Raw genomic sequence first — 17,889 nt, forward strand, 5'->3', positions numbered from 1 at the left:
AAAGATATGTACATTTTAAATTCCATAGATATTGCTATTATCAAATGTAGCTATACCGTTTTGCGCACCAAACAAAAACATATGAAAGTGCCTATTTTCCTACTTCTTAACAACATTGGGCTGGATATTGTTGATCCTTTTAGTTTTATTCCAATCAGATGAATTCGTTTTTTAAAAATTGTGTTATCTTAACTAAAAGTGAGGTTGTGCATCATCTCATTTATTGGTTATTTGTATTTCTTTTTCTTTGGAGTCACCTTTTCATATTCATTTCCTCTTTTCTAAAAGATAGTTTCTTTTTTTCTTACTGATTTTTAGGAATTATTTACATATTCTAAATATTAACCTTTTCTATATAATGCAGATACTTTTTTTTCTTGTTTATGCCTGCATCAAATAATAAAGAAAAAATTGATATTATCAATGCTCTGTGATTTTTAAACTTTGTTTTGCTGTTTTTCACGATATTGAAGTTTTAGAAATTTATTCCCGTCAGTTTGTTGACCTTTCTTCTTTATGTCTGATTAGTTTAATGGTATGCTTAAGAAGACATTTCCCATTTTAAAATTCTGAAAACATTCTGTATATCCACATTCTTAATCTAAATTCCTTGTTAAACTTTACTTGTACTGGTGTGACATTTTTTAGCTCCTCTGTACGGAACCAGCACCATTAAAACGCTTTCTGCCTCATTTTATGTAGACATATTCAGGAGGTGATAAATCTTCAAACCCAGCAGAATAAGGAGCTGCAGGAGCTCTATGATCGCCTCCAGGCAATTAAAGATAGCAAACCTCAGTCATCTGAGGTTTCTGTGCCGTCCGCATCCCCACCGCGTCGACCAAGATCTTTCAGAAGCAAACTTCGAAGCCGCCCTCAGTCCTTGACACAGGTGGACAGTGATTCAGCTGCTACAGGTAAATCGATTTTAAAAGTGGTTTTAAAAAAATTGGCCAATGATCAGCAAAATGGGAAAAATAATGCTCATGTATTTTTTATTAAGCTAAGATGATTTGAAGAGGTGCACATTCTGAGATTCTTTTCTACCTTTTTTGGTGTTAAATGTTCTTTTATGAAATAATGATGAGGATAAATGAGAGATTTTGGAGAGCAGATTAATGTATTTCATGTTTTTATTTGGAAAACAAAAACCTGAAGTCCCAATTTCAGTCCCCAAGTACTTTTTGAAATTTTAGCAATTAATGGGAACTGCTCGTGTAACATTTAGAGTTTGTTGTTTGTTGCCAACAAAGATAATCTTAAAAATATAGTCATGTTCTGTCTGATACAAGATCTTTATTATTTATGAGAATATTAGAAAATGTACTTGTTTTTGTTAATCTTCACTTGAGGATATTTTTTCCATTGATTTTTAGAGAGCGTGGAAGAAAGGGAGAGAGAAAATGAGGAACATGAACATGAGAGACACATCGACTGGTTGCCTCCAGCCCCCTCCCAGACCAGGGCTGGGGATGGAGCCTGCAACCGAGGTAAGTACCCTTGACCAGAATCAAACCCGTGACCCTTCGGTTGGAGGGCCAGCACTCTAACCACTGAGCAAAGCAAGCTAGGGGTGTACTTTTTTTTTTTTAAGGATCAGTCTCTATTTAACTAATAAAGAAGTTGTTAGTTAAGTCAGACTTCCTTGGTTACATGTGCAAAGTCAAGGTGGGAGTTGAAGGTGTACATTAAGGATGTATGTGAGATTTCAATAGAATTTGTGGTAGACGGAATGATGGTTACTCCCCACCCCAAGAAGTCTGTGTGTAAATCCCTGGAACCTGTGACTATGTTCATTTATATGGCAAAGTGGAATTGAAGGTGTATGGAATTAAGGGTGTTAATTAGTGGATTTTATTTATTTTTTGCTAATCCTCACCCAAGTATATTTTTCCATTGGTTTTCAGAGAGAGTGGAAGGGAGGGCGAGAGACAGAGAGAAACATCGATGTGGAAGAGGAACATTGATTAGTTGCCTCCCACACATTGTAGCACGGGAACAAGCCTGCAACCGAAGTACATGCCCTTGATCAGAATCGAATCTCGGACCCTTCAGTTTGCGGGCCAGTGCTCTATCTACTGAGCCAAACAAACCAGGGCTCAATGAACTTTAAAATAGGGAGATTTTTGCCCAGTGGGGGGGCGTGCAGGAGGCAACTGATCAATGATTCTCATTATTGATGTTTCTATCCCTCCCCTCTCCCTTCCTCTCTGAAATCAATAAAAATATATATTTTTTAAAAGATAGGGAGATTTTCCTGGATTATCTGGGTCCAATGTAATCAGAAGCATTCTTTAAATTACAAAAGGGAGACAGAAGAGAGGGTCAGAGAAAAGATGTGAGGAGGGAAGCAGTGTCAGAGAGAATCAATACGCTGGCTTTGAAGACAGAGGAAGGGGGCCACAAACTAAGGAATGTAGGCAGCCCCCAGAAGCTGGAAAAGGCCTGGGAACATCTCTAAAGCCCCCAGAAAGACATTGCAGCCCTGCCAACACCTTGATCATAGCCCAGTGAGACCCATGTCAGACTTCTAACCTACAGAACTATGAAATAATAAATTTGTGTTGTTTTTAAGCCACTAATTTTTTGAAGCTCATTGTAAGTCAATATGGTATACTGAAAAGAGAGAGAGTCCCTGTCTCAGCTTCATATTTCCAGGCCTAGCTCTGTGGCAACTAATTGCGTTAACCCAGGCATGTCAATTAATTTTTCTGGGCCTCTTCTCCCCATTATAAAGCAACTGGTTTAGATTAGACTTCTAAGATTCTTTCTACTTTTAACATCCTGTGTTTGTTTGTTTTTTAAATCTTCTAAGTATCTGAGGAAACTGATGAAAAGATTAGGGTTGATGCTAATTTTTTAAGGGATACTACTATTTACGATACTTGATTTATACCTAAGGTGAACATATAATTTGCGATCCAGACAAGAGGAAATGTTTGGGAACGAAAGGAGTTTGGTTAGTAATTACTTCAGGACAACAGCTTTAAACCAGAACTGACCCCAGATAAACTGAAATGTCTGCTTACTCTGTCGATTGCATTGGTGTTCAAATAAGTATTTATCAGTTTTAATTCCTTTTCATGGTTTCCCTTATAGATCCACTGTGTGCGGAGAGTAATACAGCATCAAGCCAGCAATCTCCAGCTAGTAAAAAAGGGATGTTCACAGATGACTTACACAAACTGGTAGATGACTGGACAAAGGAAACGGTTGGAAATTCTCTTATTAAGCCAAGTTTAAACCAACTTAAACAGAGTCAACACAAATTAGAGACTGACAACTGGAACAAAGTACATGAAGTAAGTTGTTTATACCAAATTCTCTTTACTTATAAGAATTAAAACCCTGGCTGGTGTAGCTCAGTTGTTGGAGGGTCATCCTGTACACCTAGGGGTCCCGGTCAGAGCACATGCCTGGGTATGTTTGATATTTAGAGAATGGAAGGGATGGGGAAGAGAAAGAAACATTGGTGTGAGAGAGACACATCCATCAATTGCCTCCGCATGTGCCCCAACTGGGGCCAGGGATCAAATCTACAACCCAGTTACGTGCCCTTGATCAGGAATCCAACCTGCGACCCTTTGGTGCTCAGGCCAACACTAACCGTTTAGCCACACCGGCCAGGGCCTGAGATGCTTTTGAAATATCCAGTTCAGTCTTTTAAAAATAAAAGTCATGCCAAAACCGGTTTGGCTCAGTGGATAGAGCGTCAGCCTGCGGACTGAAAGGTCCCAGGTTCGATTCCGGTCAAGGGCACGTAACTTGGTTGCGGGCACATCCCCAATAGGAGGTGTGCAAGAGGCAGCTGATCGATGTTTCTCTCTCATCGATGTTTCTAACTCTCTATCCCTCTTCCTTCCTCTCTGTAAAAAATCAATAAAATATATATAAAAAATAAAATAAAATAAAATAAAAATAAAAGTCACATTATTGTTTATAAAATACTTGTTATAGAATTTAATCAATGTGGAAAAGTACAAAATTTAAAACACTGCCTTCAAATCCCACCACCCAGATATAATTGTCACTAGCTTTAGATAAACACCATTTTAGATATCTTTCTATGTCTGTATATGGATACATGGAAATCCTATATAATAAAAGTGTAGTATGCAAATTGTCCCCTCAACCTGGAGTTGTCCAGGAATTTGACCAGGGGGTGGGGCTGGCTGGGGGAAGGGAGGGAGGCCCCAGCCAGCAGCCGCTAGAGACCCTACCAGTGCATGAATTTTGTGTACTGGGCCTCTAGTATATGTATAAAAAATGCAATCATACTGTATGTGCTCTTTTGAATCAGAGGTGTTAAATTCAGCTTTACTTTAACAGAACAAAAACATTGATATGAAGAAGGGATTGCTGGAACTTAAGCAAATGTGTGGTAGTTTTTTCACCTCAAGAGATATTGTCATTTATCCTTCAGTCAAGCTCAAAAACTTTACCCTAACTTTAGCCTTGAAACTTTCAGTTTAGTTGAAATGGTTTTAGCTTGACCATTCACTTTAGAAAAACTAAGCATTTGGGACTGATACTAATCTCTCCTTTGAGTGAAAATTATTTACTTCCATTAGACTTATTAGTCCCATGTGCATAAGATTTCAATAATCTTTATACATATGCTTAATCACAATACAATATGATAAGAAGAATCAGACAGGAATATATTTCCTCAATACTGCCAAAAGCATGATTGTCTTGAGTTTAAATTTCTAAAAATATAACAGAAATGTCAGACTTTATTTAAAGACAGTGAGTAGAAGAGGGTAGGGCGATGACATTTATTGAGTACCTACTGTATCCCAGGCTCTTTTCCCCATGCCCGTGGTCAGCAAACCACAGCTCGCGAGCCACATGCGGCTCTTTGGCCCCTTGAGTGTGGCTCTTCCACAAAATACCACAGCCTGGGCGAGTCTATTTTGAAGAAGTGGCGTTAGAAGAAGTTTAAGTTTAAAAAATTTGGCTCTCAAAAGAAATTTCAGTCATTGTACTGTTGATATTTGGCTCTGTTGACTAATGAGTTTGCCGACCACTGCCCCATGCCATACTAAATCATGCTCCTCTGTCTTCAAAGGATTATGTAATATAGTAAGATGGGCTATTGTGTGTGGTGCTGAATAAGGGAATTCCCAGGACTGGCAGAAGGAAATAAAAATAGAAGAGTAATGCTAGCATGAGGACAGGAGACATTAAACCGAACAGAGATTTAGCAGGGCCCTTAGAGTTCGCTGGAACATTGTTTAAATCCTCAGCTCACTATGAATTTGCTTAGTGTGTCAGCTGTTACCAATTTTGAACTTCTTTCTCCACATCTGAAAATGCCTACCTTGCAGGGCAGTTATGAAGATGAAATAGACAAGGTATGTAACTATGCTTAGCACACAGAAAGGTGCTGCAAAAATGGTAGCCACTCATCGTAATCATGGGCGCAGAAAGCCAAAAAGAATAGGAAGGAACATAGATGGGTAAAAGCATCTGCCAAATAAACTGATCTTTTGTTTTTATTTTTGTTTTCGTTTAGAATACTCCATCTGCTCTGGGCTACACACCAACATGGATTTCTTCTCTGCCCCAAATCCGTGGAGCTGTTCCAGCGTCCTCACCACAAGGACTCCCACTCGCTTCGTATCCTGGGCCATTACCATCATATGGAGTGTCCCATGTCTGTCAGTATAATGCTGTGGGGGGGCCCGGGTATCCAGTACAGTGGGTAGGAATTCCCGGACCAGCTCAACAGCCTGTGGTCATGCCTACCCAACCAGGGCCACCGTTCCAGCCAGGAATGAATTTGCCTGCGTTTCCATCATCCTCAGTGCAGAATCCATCCACGAACCCTCCGGGTCCCAAGTGAATCAGAGTAAATGATGAATGAAGAAAAGGGAGTTTTTCTTCAGAATTATTTCCGGGACACCTAAGATATTAAACTCTCTTCTTCTTGGGTTCTGCCATCTTTTCCTCATTTGAGTTTACTTTCCACTGTATTTTTTTGGGTTCCGATGTAGTCTTTGATATAGCTCGTCATTCTGTAGAACTGTGCAGTTTGTACATAGAACACTGCGCACAGAAATGTTTTTTCACTTCAAATCCTATCCTCTTTGATACTTGATTTTTTAAAAATACTGTTCAGAATGCTTTAAATGAGCTCGGCTTGAGCATTACCATTTCCAGGACACTTACCATGAATTGCTGAAAAGCCTCCATTTTTTACTGCTGCCAACTGCAGCTGGATGATACTTTTCTTTAAAATGTATAAAAACTATTTAAATTGATATTCCCCCAATGTGGACAAAGTGAGACCCTCCGACAGCCGGAGTCTTGTGGGATTCTTCACGTGTTTGTCTTAGGTTTACCTCTCCCAGAAGGCAGGGTAATGCTGCAGGAAATGTTTTGGTGTATAAAACTAGAATAACGTTTGTCAACTAATATAGAACACGAGCCCTTTTTAATGTGATTTTCTTCCCGTCTTCACAGCTGTAGGAGTGAAGCCTTGTTCTAGGTGAGGCGGAAAGAAAGGATAAAAACAGAACTGTAACAGTTCCTTGATTCTGCAGATAATGTAGCTGTTTTAGGATTTCCATAGTAATTCAAAGCAGCTGTCTCCTTGTTTCTCATGTGCACACTGCGTTGTTTTTGAGCATCTGAGAGGCATTGGTTTGGCTTGCATTCTTTTGCAAGGGATATATTGCAGCTGATATGAATCTCACTTGGGGGGGAATCTTTGTATTCCTAACAAAGAGGATTCAAGTCACACCTCTATTGACCCATTCTTCTGAAGTGAAATTTACTTGACACAGTAGGTTTTGTAGGTTTCAAGACTTACACATGAAACACTGGCTTTACAGGGTTCTAAGAGATGTGGGGTATACACTGTCCTGCAGTGAAATAGTAGACCCTTGAAGTATACTATTTAATTGCCCTTAGCTTTTTTTATTGCCTTTTTTTTTTAGTTGTTATAATTTCTAGTTAGTATCTATAGCCTCTTGTTTTTAGATCTTAGATTATTTTTGCAGCCTCTGTAGAATCTGCGAGAGGTCACTGTCAAGTTGCACTTTACTGGGTTTTATCCAGTTTTAGGAGGAGGGAAGGCAATGTCAAAATATACACTTTTGGTTTTCAAACAAGGTTAACTATAATCATCTTAAAAGGCTGGTCACAGAGTTACCTAACACTCAGTCTGTGAAACCCGAGTCAAATTCGTAAATGGTATTTACCGACCGCCACATAGACATGTTTAAAATACTTTTCACTCTTGACAATTTCAAGGTGGTTTCTAGTGCACGTTTACCTTAAGAACAAGTTCTGTCTACTGGTAAACATTCCGAATTCTCACCCAATATTTCTGTTAACAGATTTTCTTCCATATTCCACTATAAATTTTAGCCCATGAGCCTGCCAGGTAATGAAGCAAACTTAATGGGTGTAGTTTTGGGTTTTTTTTGCACCGTTTACTTTGTGACATTCAGTGCCCTTTCTAAAAAGATTTATGTCTTATACTGCTTACCTGAGGATTGCCCTCGCCATGGTAAAGATTCTGTCACTATCATTTGGGGCATGTAGGGTAGCATTTTGAGAATTGCTGTTGGTAAGAGCCAAAGTTTTTTTGCATAACATGCTAGTTTGAATGAGTCTTCCTAAATCTTATGTACACATTCTTCAAATTCCTTATACAGTATTGCTTTGCGAGTTGAGTGATTTTAGGACAGTAGTGTAATGCAAATGCTTGCATTGCAGTGTTTACCATCTATAGAAAAACAACGTGCCTAAAATTTGTAATTCTTTCAAACTGCTCATGTTTCATTAGAAGATTTGGATTTGTGTGATTACATTGAGACTTATAACCTAGAACAGCGGTCGCCAACCTTTCAGACCACTGACCCAGAAGGTGAAAATACTGCAGGTTTGAAGGTCCCTTCTCCTCTAGTCAAAATCCTTTTTATTTTTCTTTTACTTCTTAAAAATTGTTTTTTGGAGGGAGGAAGGGAGAAAGAGAGATGGAGAGTGAGAGACATCTATGGGCTGCCTCCTGTATGCGCCCTGACTGCAGATGGAACCCGGGTATGTGCCCTGACCGGGACTCGAATCTGCCACCTTTCAGTGTCCAGGACAACGCTCCAACCAACTGAGCCACACCAGCCAGGGCTCCAGTCACAATCCTTTTAAACAGTGTACCTACCCCAAGATGAAAAAAGCTCCATGGATGATATGCACAATTCCATTTATTAATGGCTGCTCTATATCACATGCCCCACGTTTTGCCACCACCTCTGTTTTATGTCTGATTCATCATTTGTTTGCCTGCAGACTTTTGCAGTGCCTTGTAGTATTTAGAATCTTTTCAGATTTTTTGCTGGAAAGAAAAGTAGTCTTCTAAAGTTTGAAGATGGTAAATAGTGTGCTGCCGCGTCCATGCTGACTGCAGTGGTTGAGTTAACATATATGTTATGTATACATTGTGTATATGTAACGTGTGTGGAAGTAAAAATGCAAAAAAAAAAAAAACAAACCAGTGACTTTGTGCAGAAATGAAGAAAACAGTGTTATTCACATCACTGTGGGGTTTTTATTTATTTTTTCCATTACTTAAATGTTTGATTCAGCTTATAGTCACTTTGACTGTAAATATTGGCTAGTTTTCTATATAGGGATTTTGCATTATTTCCTAACTTTTTGCTAAATCATATAATAGTGCTGTTTGCATCCTTGCTGAGGTACTTTTCCAACCCAGAAATAATTAATTCTTGAGGTAAAGCTCAGAAATTCCCTTCTTACTTAACCAAGAGCCTACTGTATAACAAGGGCCTTCTACCCACTTCCCAAAAACAAACTGTCCTTTTCATTTTCCTTCTTGTGGGAGAGAAAAGGGTTGTATTATGTCATCTGCTTGTAACGTTTATTTGGGGGGTAGTCTGTATGTCCAGCGCCATGTTTACTTCTCAAAGTGCAAGTCTGACGAATAGTACTGTACCTCCATATGTGCTAATGTGAGCATCTCTTCATGAGTTACCTGCTGCTATGTTTGTGAAGTTGGGTGTAACATCTTAAGAATATGAAACCAGTATTGGTGTAAATCTAATGAAAATTACCCTATGTATATTTGTAGCAGTCTTGAATCTCTGTTTAAGGTAATTTGCTGTAATATAACCAATATCCATTCTGTTTCCCATCCTCTTCTTACCAGTTTTATATCGAGCATGAATTCTAATGGTTTGACAGCAAAATTATCTGTGGAAGTTTAAAAGGCACTTTTCCGCTGCGATTTTTAGATTGAGTGTAGAGTGTTTTGAGTGTAGAGTATGATGGGATGTATCATTTTAGAACCCCAGGTTTAATTCCAGTCCAGTTGCTTTTGTTAATCTACCTCGTTTTCAGTGCTGTTTGGGGGTGCACAAGTAAACACTGCCTGTGAAACTTGCTTTTTTTTTTTTTTTTGCCTTGATTCTCAGTATTCTTTCAGGTTATTAACCTAGCCTGCCTCTTTGTTCCAGCGTTAACTCTGAATTTGTGATGAGAGAGGCTATCACTCTGCCACTGATCTGTGTTTAAGTGATGAGAGCCACATGCATCTCTGAAATAAGCTTTGGGGATTTGGGGGTGGAGAGCAGATAAATAAATCCAGCTTGTGGCAATAGAAGAATTAGTTGTAGGAATTAGTTGTAAAATGAGCAAATGATAAGAAAGCACCCAAATTAGACAGTTCAGTGCCTGTAACTTTGTGTCTTTTATTAGAGATGCGTTTCTTATCTGTGTTCCTAAAGGGCTATGGGTGAAACTGTTTTAACTGACTACCACAGTGAAATAGCTTGACAAATCCTACAGCGGTGGCCTGTCATTCAGCATATTAGCATCTGCGAGATATTTGCAGTGATGTTTTGTTACCTGGAATTAGCTGTAAGCTTTCACTTAAATTGTAGTTGGTGATAACTTGATCCAATCTCTAAAGTTTATTGGAGGCATTGACTTTCTTTGCTGTCTTTTCCGAGTGATGAAAATGATGCATTCCGTTTTTCCAAAAAAAAAAAAAAACTCAGCAAATGTTTGTAAACCACATGGCCCTTGTTCCACATGTTTACCATGTGCAACACTACAGCATATTTCATGGTAACAAATACTGTATTTCAGGCTTCATGCACAAGTACATTCCTGAGGTATATGTGCCATCAGTTTGGGATTCAGTTTTTTCATCTTTCTGTTTCAGGAAAATTTGAGATGACATGTGGGCCATTTTCTGGAATAGATTGTTCACATTTCATTCTGTTTATTGGCGACTTGTTTCCCCACCCGATGAACCAGAAAAGGCAGGGTGGCATAGAAAAGACAATTACTTGATTTGGTAAATGTAATTTCTGGGATTGACATTTTTAAAAAAAAAAAAAAAACAGACTATAAAATTGCGACAGTCAAACTTGCTAAAATCCTTTGAAGTGTAATTAGCACGAAACTTTAATGGAGCCAAATGCTTTCAGGTCACCCTGGAGATAGTTTTACATGTGAAGGATGAACACAAACATTGGTCAGGTCTTGACAGCCGACTTAGGCAGGGGCCTGGGATAGTGACTGGGTTACACTGAAGTTATTTTTAACTGAGATAGCTAACAGAGTGTACACACCACCAGCTCCCATTCTGGAAGGTTTTCTTTTCATTTTTAAAAAGTTTAAAAGGCTGAAAGTCAAGCAAGAAGGGAAGAGAGAAACTGGGCTCTTGAGAGAAAAAAAGTGCCAGTGTAAAATAAATTCCTAATTGTGTGCTTGTCATCCTTCCAGTATTTTTTTTTTAAGTTGCATTTCTTGTTCACTATATTTTAAGATTTCAGATTGAGGTTTGTGGTCCAGAACATACCCTCAGCAGAAATAGTGACTGATCGGAAAGTGCAGTTGTTCAAGGTCTGCCATGCTCAATCACATAAAGCTTTGTTTGATATGAATATTAAGCATGTAGACCTAGTTCAGCATGGGAGCCACTCAGGAAGTTTATGCAATTAATAAACTTTCATGCATAATTTACTATGAAGTATACAGAATTTCAGTCACATCTCTACATTTAACATTTAGTTGTATATGTGAACTCTTTTTTTTCATTGATTTTTTTTTTTAAGAGAGAGGAAGGGAAAGAGAGAGAGAGAGAGGAACATCGATCAGTTGCCTCCAGTACACTCCCCGACCGGGGATTGAACCCGCAACCTGGGTATGTGCCCTGACCCGGAATCCAACCTACCACCTGTTAGTGTACAGGACAATGCTCCAACCAACTGAGCCACACCGGCCAGGGCTGAACTCTCTTTTCTTAATTGGGGAATGTAGCGTTATATAGAATGTTGTTAAACTTCATTTTAATCCTTGACCTTAACTTTTCTTTTTTTTTTCTTTTTTTTTTTCTTTTTTTTTTTTTTGGGTAAACCAAGTGATCTGCCTTTAAGCAGTTGTCTTATTTTGGTTATTTGAAACTGTGATTTTTATTTCATTTGTACCCAACCATTGTATTTTGTTTCCTGGAAATTTTGTTTTCAAACAGAAAATAAAGGCTGTGTTAAAAATCAGTATGTCATCTTATTAAAATACTGTCGGAGTCACTGCAGTCATCTGGCTTAAACTAGTTCTTCACTTACCAAATTTAATTTGGCAGATATTTAAAATCAAGTCCTATAGATTACACCGGCTGGTCAGACCAACCAAGCTGTGTTCTCTCTCGATTTATAGCCCCAACGAATCTTGGGTCACATTGTCAATCAGCGATAAGTGTCAGAGTCACTGTGATTTACTGAGCACCTACTATGTTAGGTACGCTTTTATCCGTGATATTTTAATTCATAAAACAATCGTATAAACTAGGTCTGTTACTTATCTACACTTTACAGAGAAAATTGGAGAATCAAAGAGCTTAAAGAATTCACCAAGGTAACAAGAGCTAGTAAACGGTGAAGCCTGGATCCAAACCCAGGTCTATCTGACTCAAAAGCTCACAGGAAAAATCCCGAGCCGTACTGTCAGATGTACTACATGAAACATAATCCAAATACATTTACAGTAGGTTTTCATCAAATTAGAGGATTAGTGTGTATTCTTTTTTTTTTTTTTAATATATTTTATTGATTTTCCACAGAGAGGAAGGGAGAGGGATAGAGAGCTAGAAACATCGATGAGAGAGAAACATCGATCAGCTGCCTCCTGCACACCCCCTACTGGGGATGTGCCCGCAACCAAGGTACGTGCCCTTGACCGGAATCGAACCCAGGACCCTTCAGTCCGCAGGCCGACGCTCTATCCACTGAGCCAAACCGGTTTCGGCATATTCTTTTTTTTTTAATATATTTTATTGATTTTTTACAGAGAGGAAGGAAGAGGGATAGAGAGTTAGAAACATCGATGAGAGAGAAACATCGATCAGCTGCCTCCTGCACACCTCCCACTGGGGATGTGCCCGCAACCAAGTTACGTGCCCTTGACCGGAATCGAACCCGGGACCTCTCAGTCCGCAGGCGGACGCTCCATCCACTGAGCCAAACCGGTTTTGGCTAGTGTGTATTCTTTTACACATCTTACATGAAGTTCTATCTAGTACCTGTTTCATAATTTCAGTTGTAGTATATATAGTACAAGAAAATTCAAAATATGCCCTCTGCACATATTATTTCTTTTCATATTGACTGATTATGGTCCATCTTTAGAAAAAAAGTACATTTGGCTATGTCCCTCCCACATTTCTTATCACCACAATACTGTGACTTAGAAGACTATCAATGTCAGATCACTTGTTCATTTGGTAATTTAGGTAGAAAGATCATGCATATGTTTATACAAACAGTCATCAAGGAAGAGATCATTCAGAAATATTCAAGATTAAGTAGGAATTATTTTTTTGTATTAAAAATTGGCACTTTTTTATTTCAATGTGAGAGATTGCCAGTGAAATTAAAGTGGTTTTCCTTTTTTAGAAAATAAATATAAACCACAAAAATCAGTGTAAATTGTATCCCTTACATATTTTCCCAGATGGTACTTTATCTATAGGTAGGGATTTTTTTTATTGATTTCAGAGAGGAAGGGAGAGAGATAGAAACATCAATGATGAGAGAAAATCATAGATCGGCTGCCTCCTGCACGCCCCCTACTGAGGATCGAGCCCGCAACCCAGGCATGTGCCCTCGACTGGAATCAAACCTGGGACCCTTCAGTCTGCAGGCCAATGCTCTATCCACTGAGCCAAACCGGCCAAGGCAGGTAGGGATTTTTAATGATGTTAATTCCATCATTGAAAGCACATGGTGTATGCTTTCATACTTACTAGTTACAGCTTTTTGGTGGAGTCTTTAGAGTTTTCTATGTATAATATGTCACCTGCAAATAATGACAGTTTTACCTTTTGCAACAACATGGATGGACCTGGAGAGCGTCATGCTAAGTGAAATAAACCAGTTAGAGAAATACAAATACCACATGATTCACACATACGTAGAATCTAATGAATAAAATAAACTAACAGAATACAGACTCATTGATACAGAGAACAGACTAGCAGCTGTCAGGGGGAGGGGATTGGAGGGCTCAGTAAAAAAGGTGAAGGGTTTAAGCAAAAAAAAAACCAAAAAACTCTCAGACACAGACAGCAGTATGGTGATTACCAGAGGGAAGGGGGATGAGGGGAGGTTGAAGAGAGTAAAGGGATAAATGGTGATGGAAGGAGTCTTCACTTGGGGTGGTGAACACACAATACAATACACAGATGATGTATTATAGAATTGTATACTACCTGAAACCTATGTAACTTTATTAACCAGTGTTACCCCCAATAAATTCAATAAAAATGAAAGTTCCCTAGGTGATATATTAATATCATACATATTAATGTAACTAGGGTTAAGAGCCACCGTCTTGTTTCCTTTAGTAACCAAATTCCCTCCCTATTATTAGCCAGTGGCTGGCTCAAGAAACTCAAGCAGCCCTAACTGGTTTAGCTCAGTGCATAGAGCGTCAGCCTGCGGACTGAAGGGTCCTGGGTTTGATTCCCGTCAAGTGCATGTACCCTGGTTGCAGGCACATCCCCAGTAGGGGAGTGTGCAGGAGGCAGCTGGTTGATGTTTCTCTCTCATCGATGTTTTTAACTTTCTATTCCTCTCCCTCTCTGTAAAAAAAAATCAATAAAATAGATTTTTTTAAAAAAAGAAAGAAACTCAAGCAATATGGCTGTCTCGTTAGACATTCTAATGGATTGTTTTCTATAACCATATGAGTTTATAGGCTCTCAACAGGCTCCACAGATTTGAGCAAGAGAGAAAGCTTAAGTGGGCCCCTTGCAGAAACTGAACAGCTAGTTACTACTTAGGTGGAACATGTCAGAAGATAGTCCAAGTGAACTCTCCATGAAACCTCTTTATGCTTCTCTCCACGCTTCAAACATTTATTAGGTGCTTACTGTGCAGTCATGCCAAGGACATTACTTCATCATATATATATATAATGATTTTTTACAGAGAGGAAGGGAGAAGGATAGAGAGAAACATCGATGAGAGAAAAACATACATCAGCTGCCTCCTGCACACTCCCTACTGGGGATGTGCCTGCAACCAAGGTACATTCCCTTGACCGGAATCGAACCTGGGACCTTTCAGTCCGCAGGCCGATGCTCTAGTCACTGAACCAAACCGCTTAGGGACCATCTAATCTTCTGAGATAGCTATCATTACCATCTCCCTTCTAAGGTACTTGACTGACTTGAAAACTACTTTTTCTTCCAGTGCCCAGCTTTATTCCTGTTAAATAATTTTTTTCATTTTTATTTTTTTATTTTTCTTATTTTTTTAATTTAGTAATCTTTATTGTTCAGATTATTACAATTGTTCCTCTTTTTTCGCCCCATAGCTCCCCTCTACCCGGTTCCCACCCCACCCTCTGCCCTTACCTCCCCCCACTGTTCTCATCCATAGGTATACGACCTTTGTCCAGTCTCTTCCCGCACCCCCCCACACCCCTTTCACCCCGAGAATTGTCAGTCCACTCCCTTTCTATGCCCCTGATTCTATTATATTCACCAGTTTATTCTGTTCATCAGATTTTTTATTCACTTGATTTTTAGATTCACTTGTTGATAGATATGTATTTGTTGTTCATAATTTTTATCTTTACCATTTTCTTCTTCTTCCTCTTCTTAAAGAATACCTTTCAGCATTTCATATAATACTGGTTTGGTGGTGATGAACTCCTTCAGCTTTTTCTTATCTGTGAAGCTCTTTATCTGACCTTCAATTCTGAATGATAGCTTTGCTGGGTAGAGTAATCTTGTGTGTAGGTTCTTGCTATTCATCACTTTAATATTTCTTGCCACTCCCTTCTGGCCTGCATAGTTTCTGTTGAGAAATCAGCTGACAGTCGTATGCGCATTCACTTGTAGGTAACTAACTGTTTTTCTCTTGCTGCTTTTAATATTCTCTCTTTGTCTTTTGCTCTTGGCATTTTAATTATGATGTGTCTTGGTGTGGTCCTCTTTGGATTCCTTTTGTTTGGGGTTCTCTGTGCTTCCTGGACTTGTAAGTCTATTTCTTTCACCTGTTGGGGGAAGTTTTCTGTCATTATTTCTTCAAGTGGGTTTTCAGTATCTTGCTTTCTTTCTTCTTCTGGCACCCCCATAATTCGGATGTTGGTACGCTTGAAGTTGTCCCAGAGGCTCCTTACACTATCTTCAAATTTTTGGATTCTTTTTTCTTTTTGCTTTTCTGGTTGAGTGTTTTTTGCTTCTTTGTATTTCAAATCTTTGACTTGATTCTTGCAATCCTCTAGTCTGCTGTTAGGTCTCTGTATAATATTTTTTATTTCAGTCAGTGTATGTTTAATTTCTAGTTGGTCCTTTTTCATATCCTCGAGGGTCTCGCTAAATTTACTGGCCTTTTCTAGGAAATTCTTGAAAAACCTTATAACCATGGTTTTGAACTCTATATCCAGTCATTTGCTTTCCTCCATTTCTTTCGTTTGTGATCTGTTTCTTTGTCTTCACATTTTCGCTGCTTCCCTGAGTTCGTAGAGTAGCTTTGTGTGCTAGGTGTCCTATATGGCCGAGTGGCTCAGCCTCCCCAGTTACCTGAGGTGGGCACTCTTGGTGCACCCCTTTGTGGACTGTGTGTACAGCCTTGTTGTAGTTAAGTCTTGATTGTTGTTGGTATCACTGGGAGGAATTGACCTCCAGGCCAATTGGCTGTGAGGATCAGCTGTGTCTACCCTGGGAGAACTTCTGTGCTGGAGACAGCCTTATGAGACAAGACTTGCAAAGCCTCTGTACTCAGCTTGGATGAGGCGAAGTCTCAGGGCTGAGCAGACAGCCTTGGCTTCCCGTCAGCCCTGCCCTATGAGGCCCCTAGGTCTCAGTGTCTCTCGGTAATCGCTGCAAGCACCTCTGAGAGAAAGCCGCCCTCAAGTTTCGCCCACTGCCAGACAGTCTAGTTTCTCCCCCAATGAATCTGGATTCACAGATTCTTCCCCGGAACTGGAGTTCAGTGCAGTCGGGAGCTTCTGTCTTCCTCCCACTAGAGAAAGCCAGCGGCACACTCAGCAGTCAGTCCTCTCTGTGCGCACTCGTGCGCGCGCCTCCAGACCTCTGCCTTTTGCGGCTCCCCTGAGTTTTCGTGCGCTCCTCTCTTTTCCCAACAGTCCAGACTCCCCCCATATGAGTCTGGGTCCCTAGGGTCTCGCCCGAAACTGGGGTTCAGTGCAGTTGGAACTGGAGTTCAGCGCAGTCAGGAGCTTCCGCCTTCCTCCCACTAGAGAAAGCCCGTGGCACACTCAGCAGTCAATCCTCTCTGCGTGCACTTGCACACGTGCCTCCAGTCCTCTGTCTTTCGCGACTCCCCTGAGTTTCCGTGCGCTCCTCTCTTTTCCCGACAGTCCAGACTCCCCCCGTATGAGTCTGGGACCCCAGGGTCTCGCCCGGAACTAGGGTTCAGTGCAGTCAGAACTGGGGTTCAGTGCAGTCAGAAGATTCCGTCTCTCTCCCCCTACAGAAAGCTAACCAGGCACTCAGCCGCCCGTTCTCTCCGTGAGCATGTCTCAGTACCTCTGCCTCCTGCAGCTCCTCTGAGTCTCCGTGTGCCCCTCTCTTTCCTTCTAGTTGTAGAATTTCCACTCAGCCAGATTTCCTGTGGTTCTGGATGATGTCCATTCTGTCTTTTAGCTGTAGTTTTGAAATTGTTGTGCGAGGCAGCAGTTTAGGTGTTTACCTATGCCGCCATCTTGGTTTCCCTGTTAAATAAATTAATGAGTCCCTATGTCACAGATCCAGTAAGGGGTCAAGAGGTTAAGTAACATGTTAAAGTAGTTGAACTGGTATTGGAACCCAGATCTTACATCCAAAGCACACACATTTTTTTAATTTTTTTAAAATAAATCTTTATTCAGATTATTACAATTATTTCTCCTTTTACCCCCCATAGCTCCCCTCCACCCATTTCCCACCCCACCTTCTGCCCTTACCTCCCCTCCACTGTCCTCATCCATAGGTGTATGATTTTTGTCCATTCTCTTCATGAACCCTCCATACCCCTTTCCCCCTGAGAATTATCAGTCCACTCCCTTTCTATGCCCCTGATTCTATTATATTCACCAGATTATTCTGTTCCTCAGGTTTTTAATTCACTTGATTTTTAGGTTCGCTTGTTGATAGATATGTATTTGTTGTTCATAATTTTTCTCTTTACTTTTTTCTTCTTCCTCTTCTTTAAGAATACCTTTCAGCATTTCATATAATACTGGTTTGGTGGTGATGAACTCCTTCAGCTTTTTCTTATCTGTGAAGCTCTTTATCTGCCCTTCAATTCTGAATGATAGCTTTGCTGGGTAGAGTAATCTTGGTTGTAGGTTCTTGCTATTCATCACATTGAAAATTTCTTGCCACTCCCGTCTGGCCTGCATAGT

The 17,889-nt window shown here is 39.9% G+C and overlaps 1 protein-coding gene across 1 annotated transcript in view; it reads left to right on the plus strand.

Moving 5' to 3' along the window:
- Positions 1-11,456, plus strand: part of WNK3 (WNK lysine deficient protein kinase 3) — a 121,938-nt gene extending 110,482 nt beyond the window's left edge. Inside the window, exons 21-24 of the mRNA XM_080653738.1 lie at positions 703-917; positions 1,377-1,490; positions 3,100-3,302; positions 5,519-11,456. Coding sequence (XP_080509864.1) covers positions 703-917; positions 1,377-1,490; positions 3,100-3,302; positions 5,519-5,848 — 862 coding nt within the window. The 3' untranslated portion in view covers positions 5,849-11,456. The remainder of the gene's footprint in view (positions 1-702; positions 918-1,376; positions 1,491-3,099; positions 3,303-5,518) is intronic.
- Positions 11,457-17,889: the final 6,433 nt, after the last annotated feature.

Source organism: Plecotus auritus (genome assembly GCF_963455305.1).
Source record: "Plecotus auritus genome assembly, chromosome: X".
NCBI classification, from domain to species: domain Eukaryota; kingdom Metazoa; phylum Chordata; class Mammalia; order Chiroptera; family Vespertilionidae; genus Plecotus; species Plecotus auritus.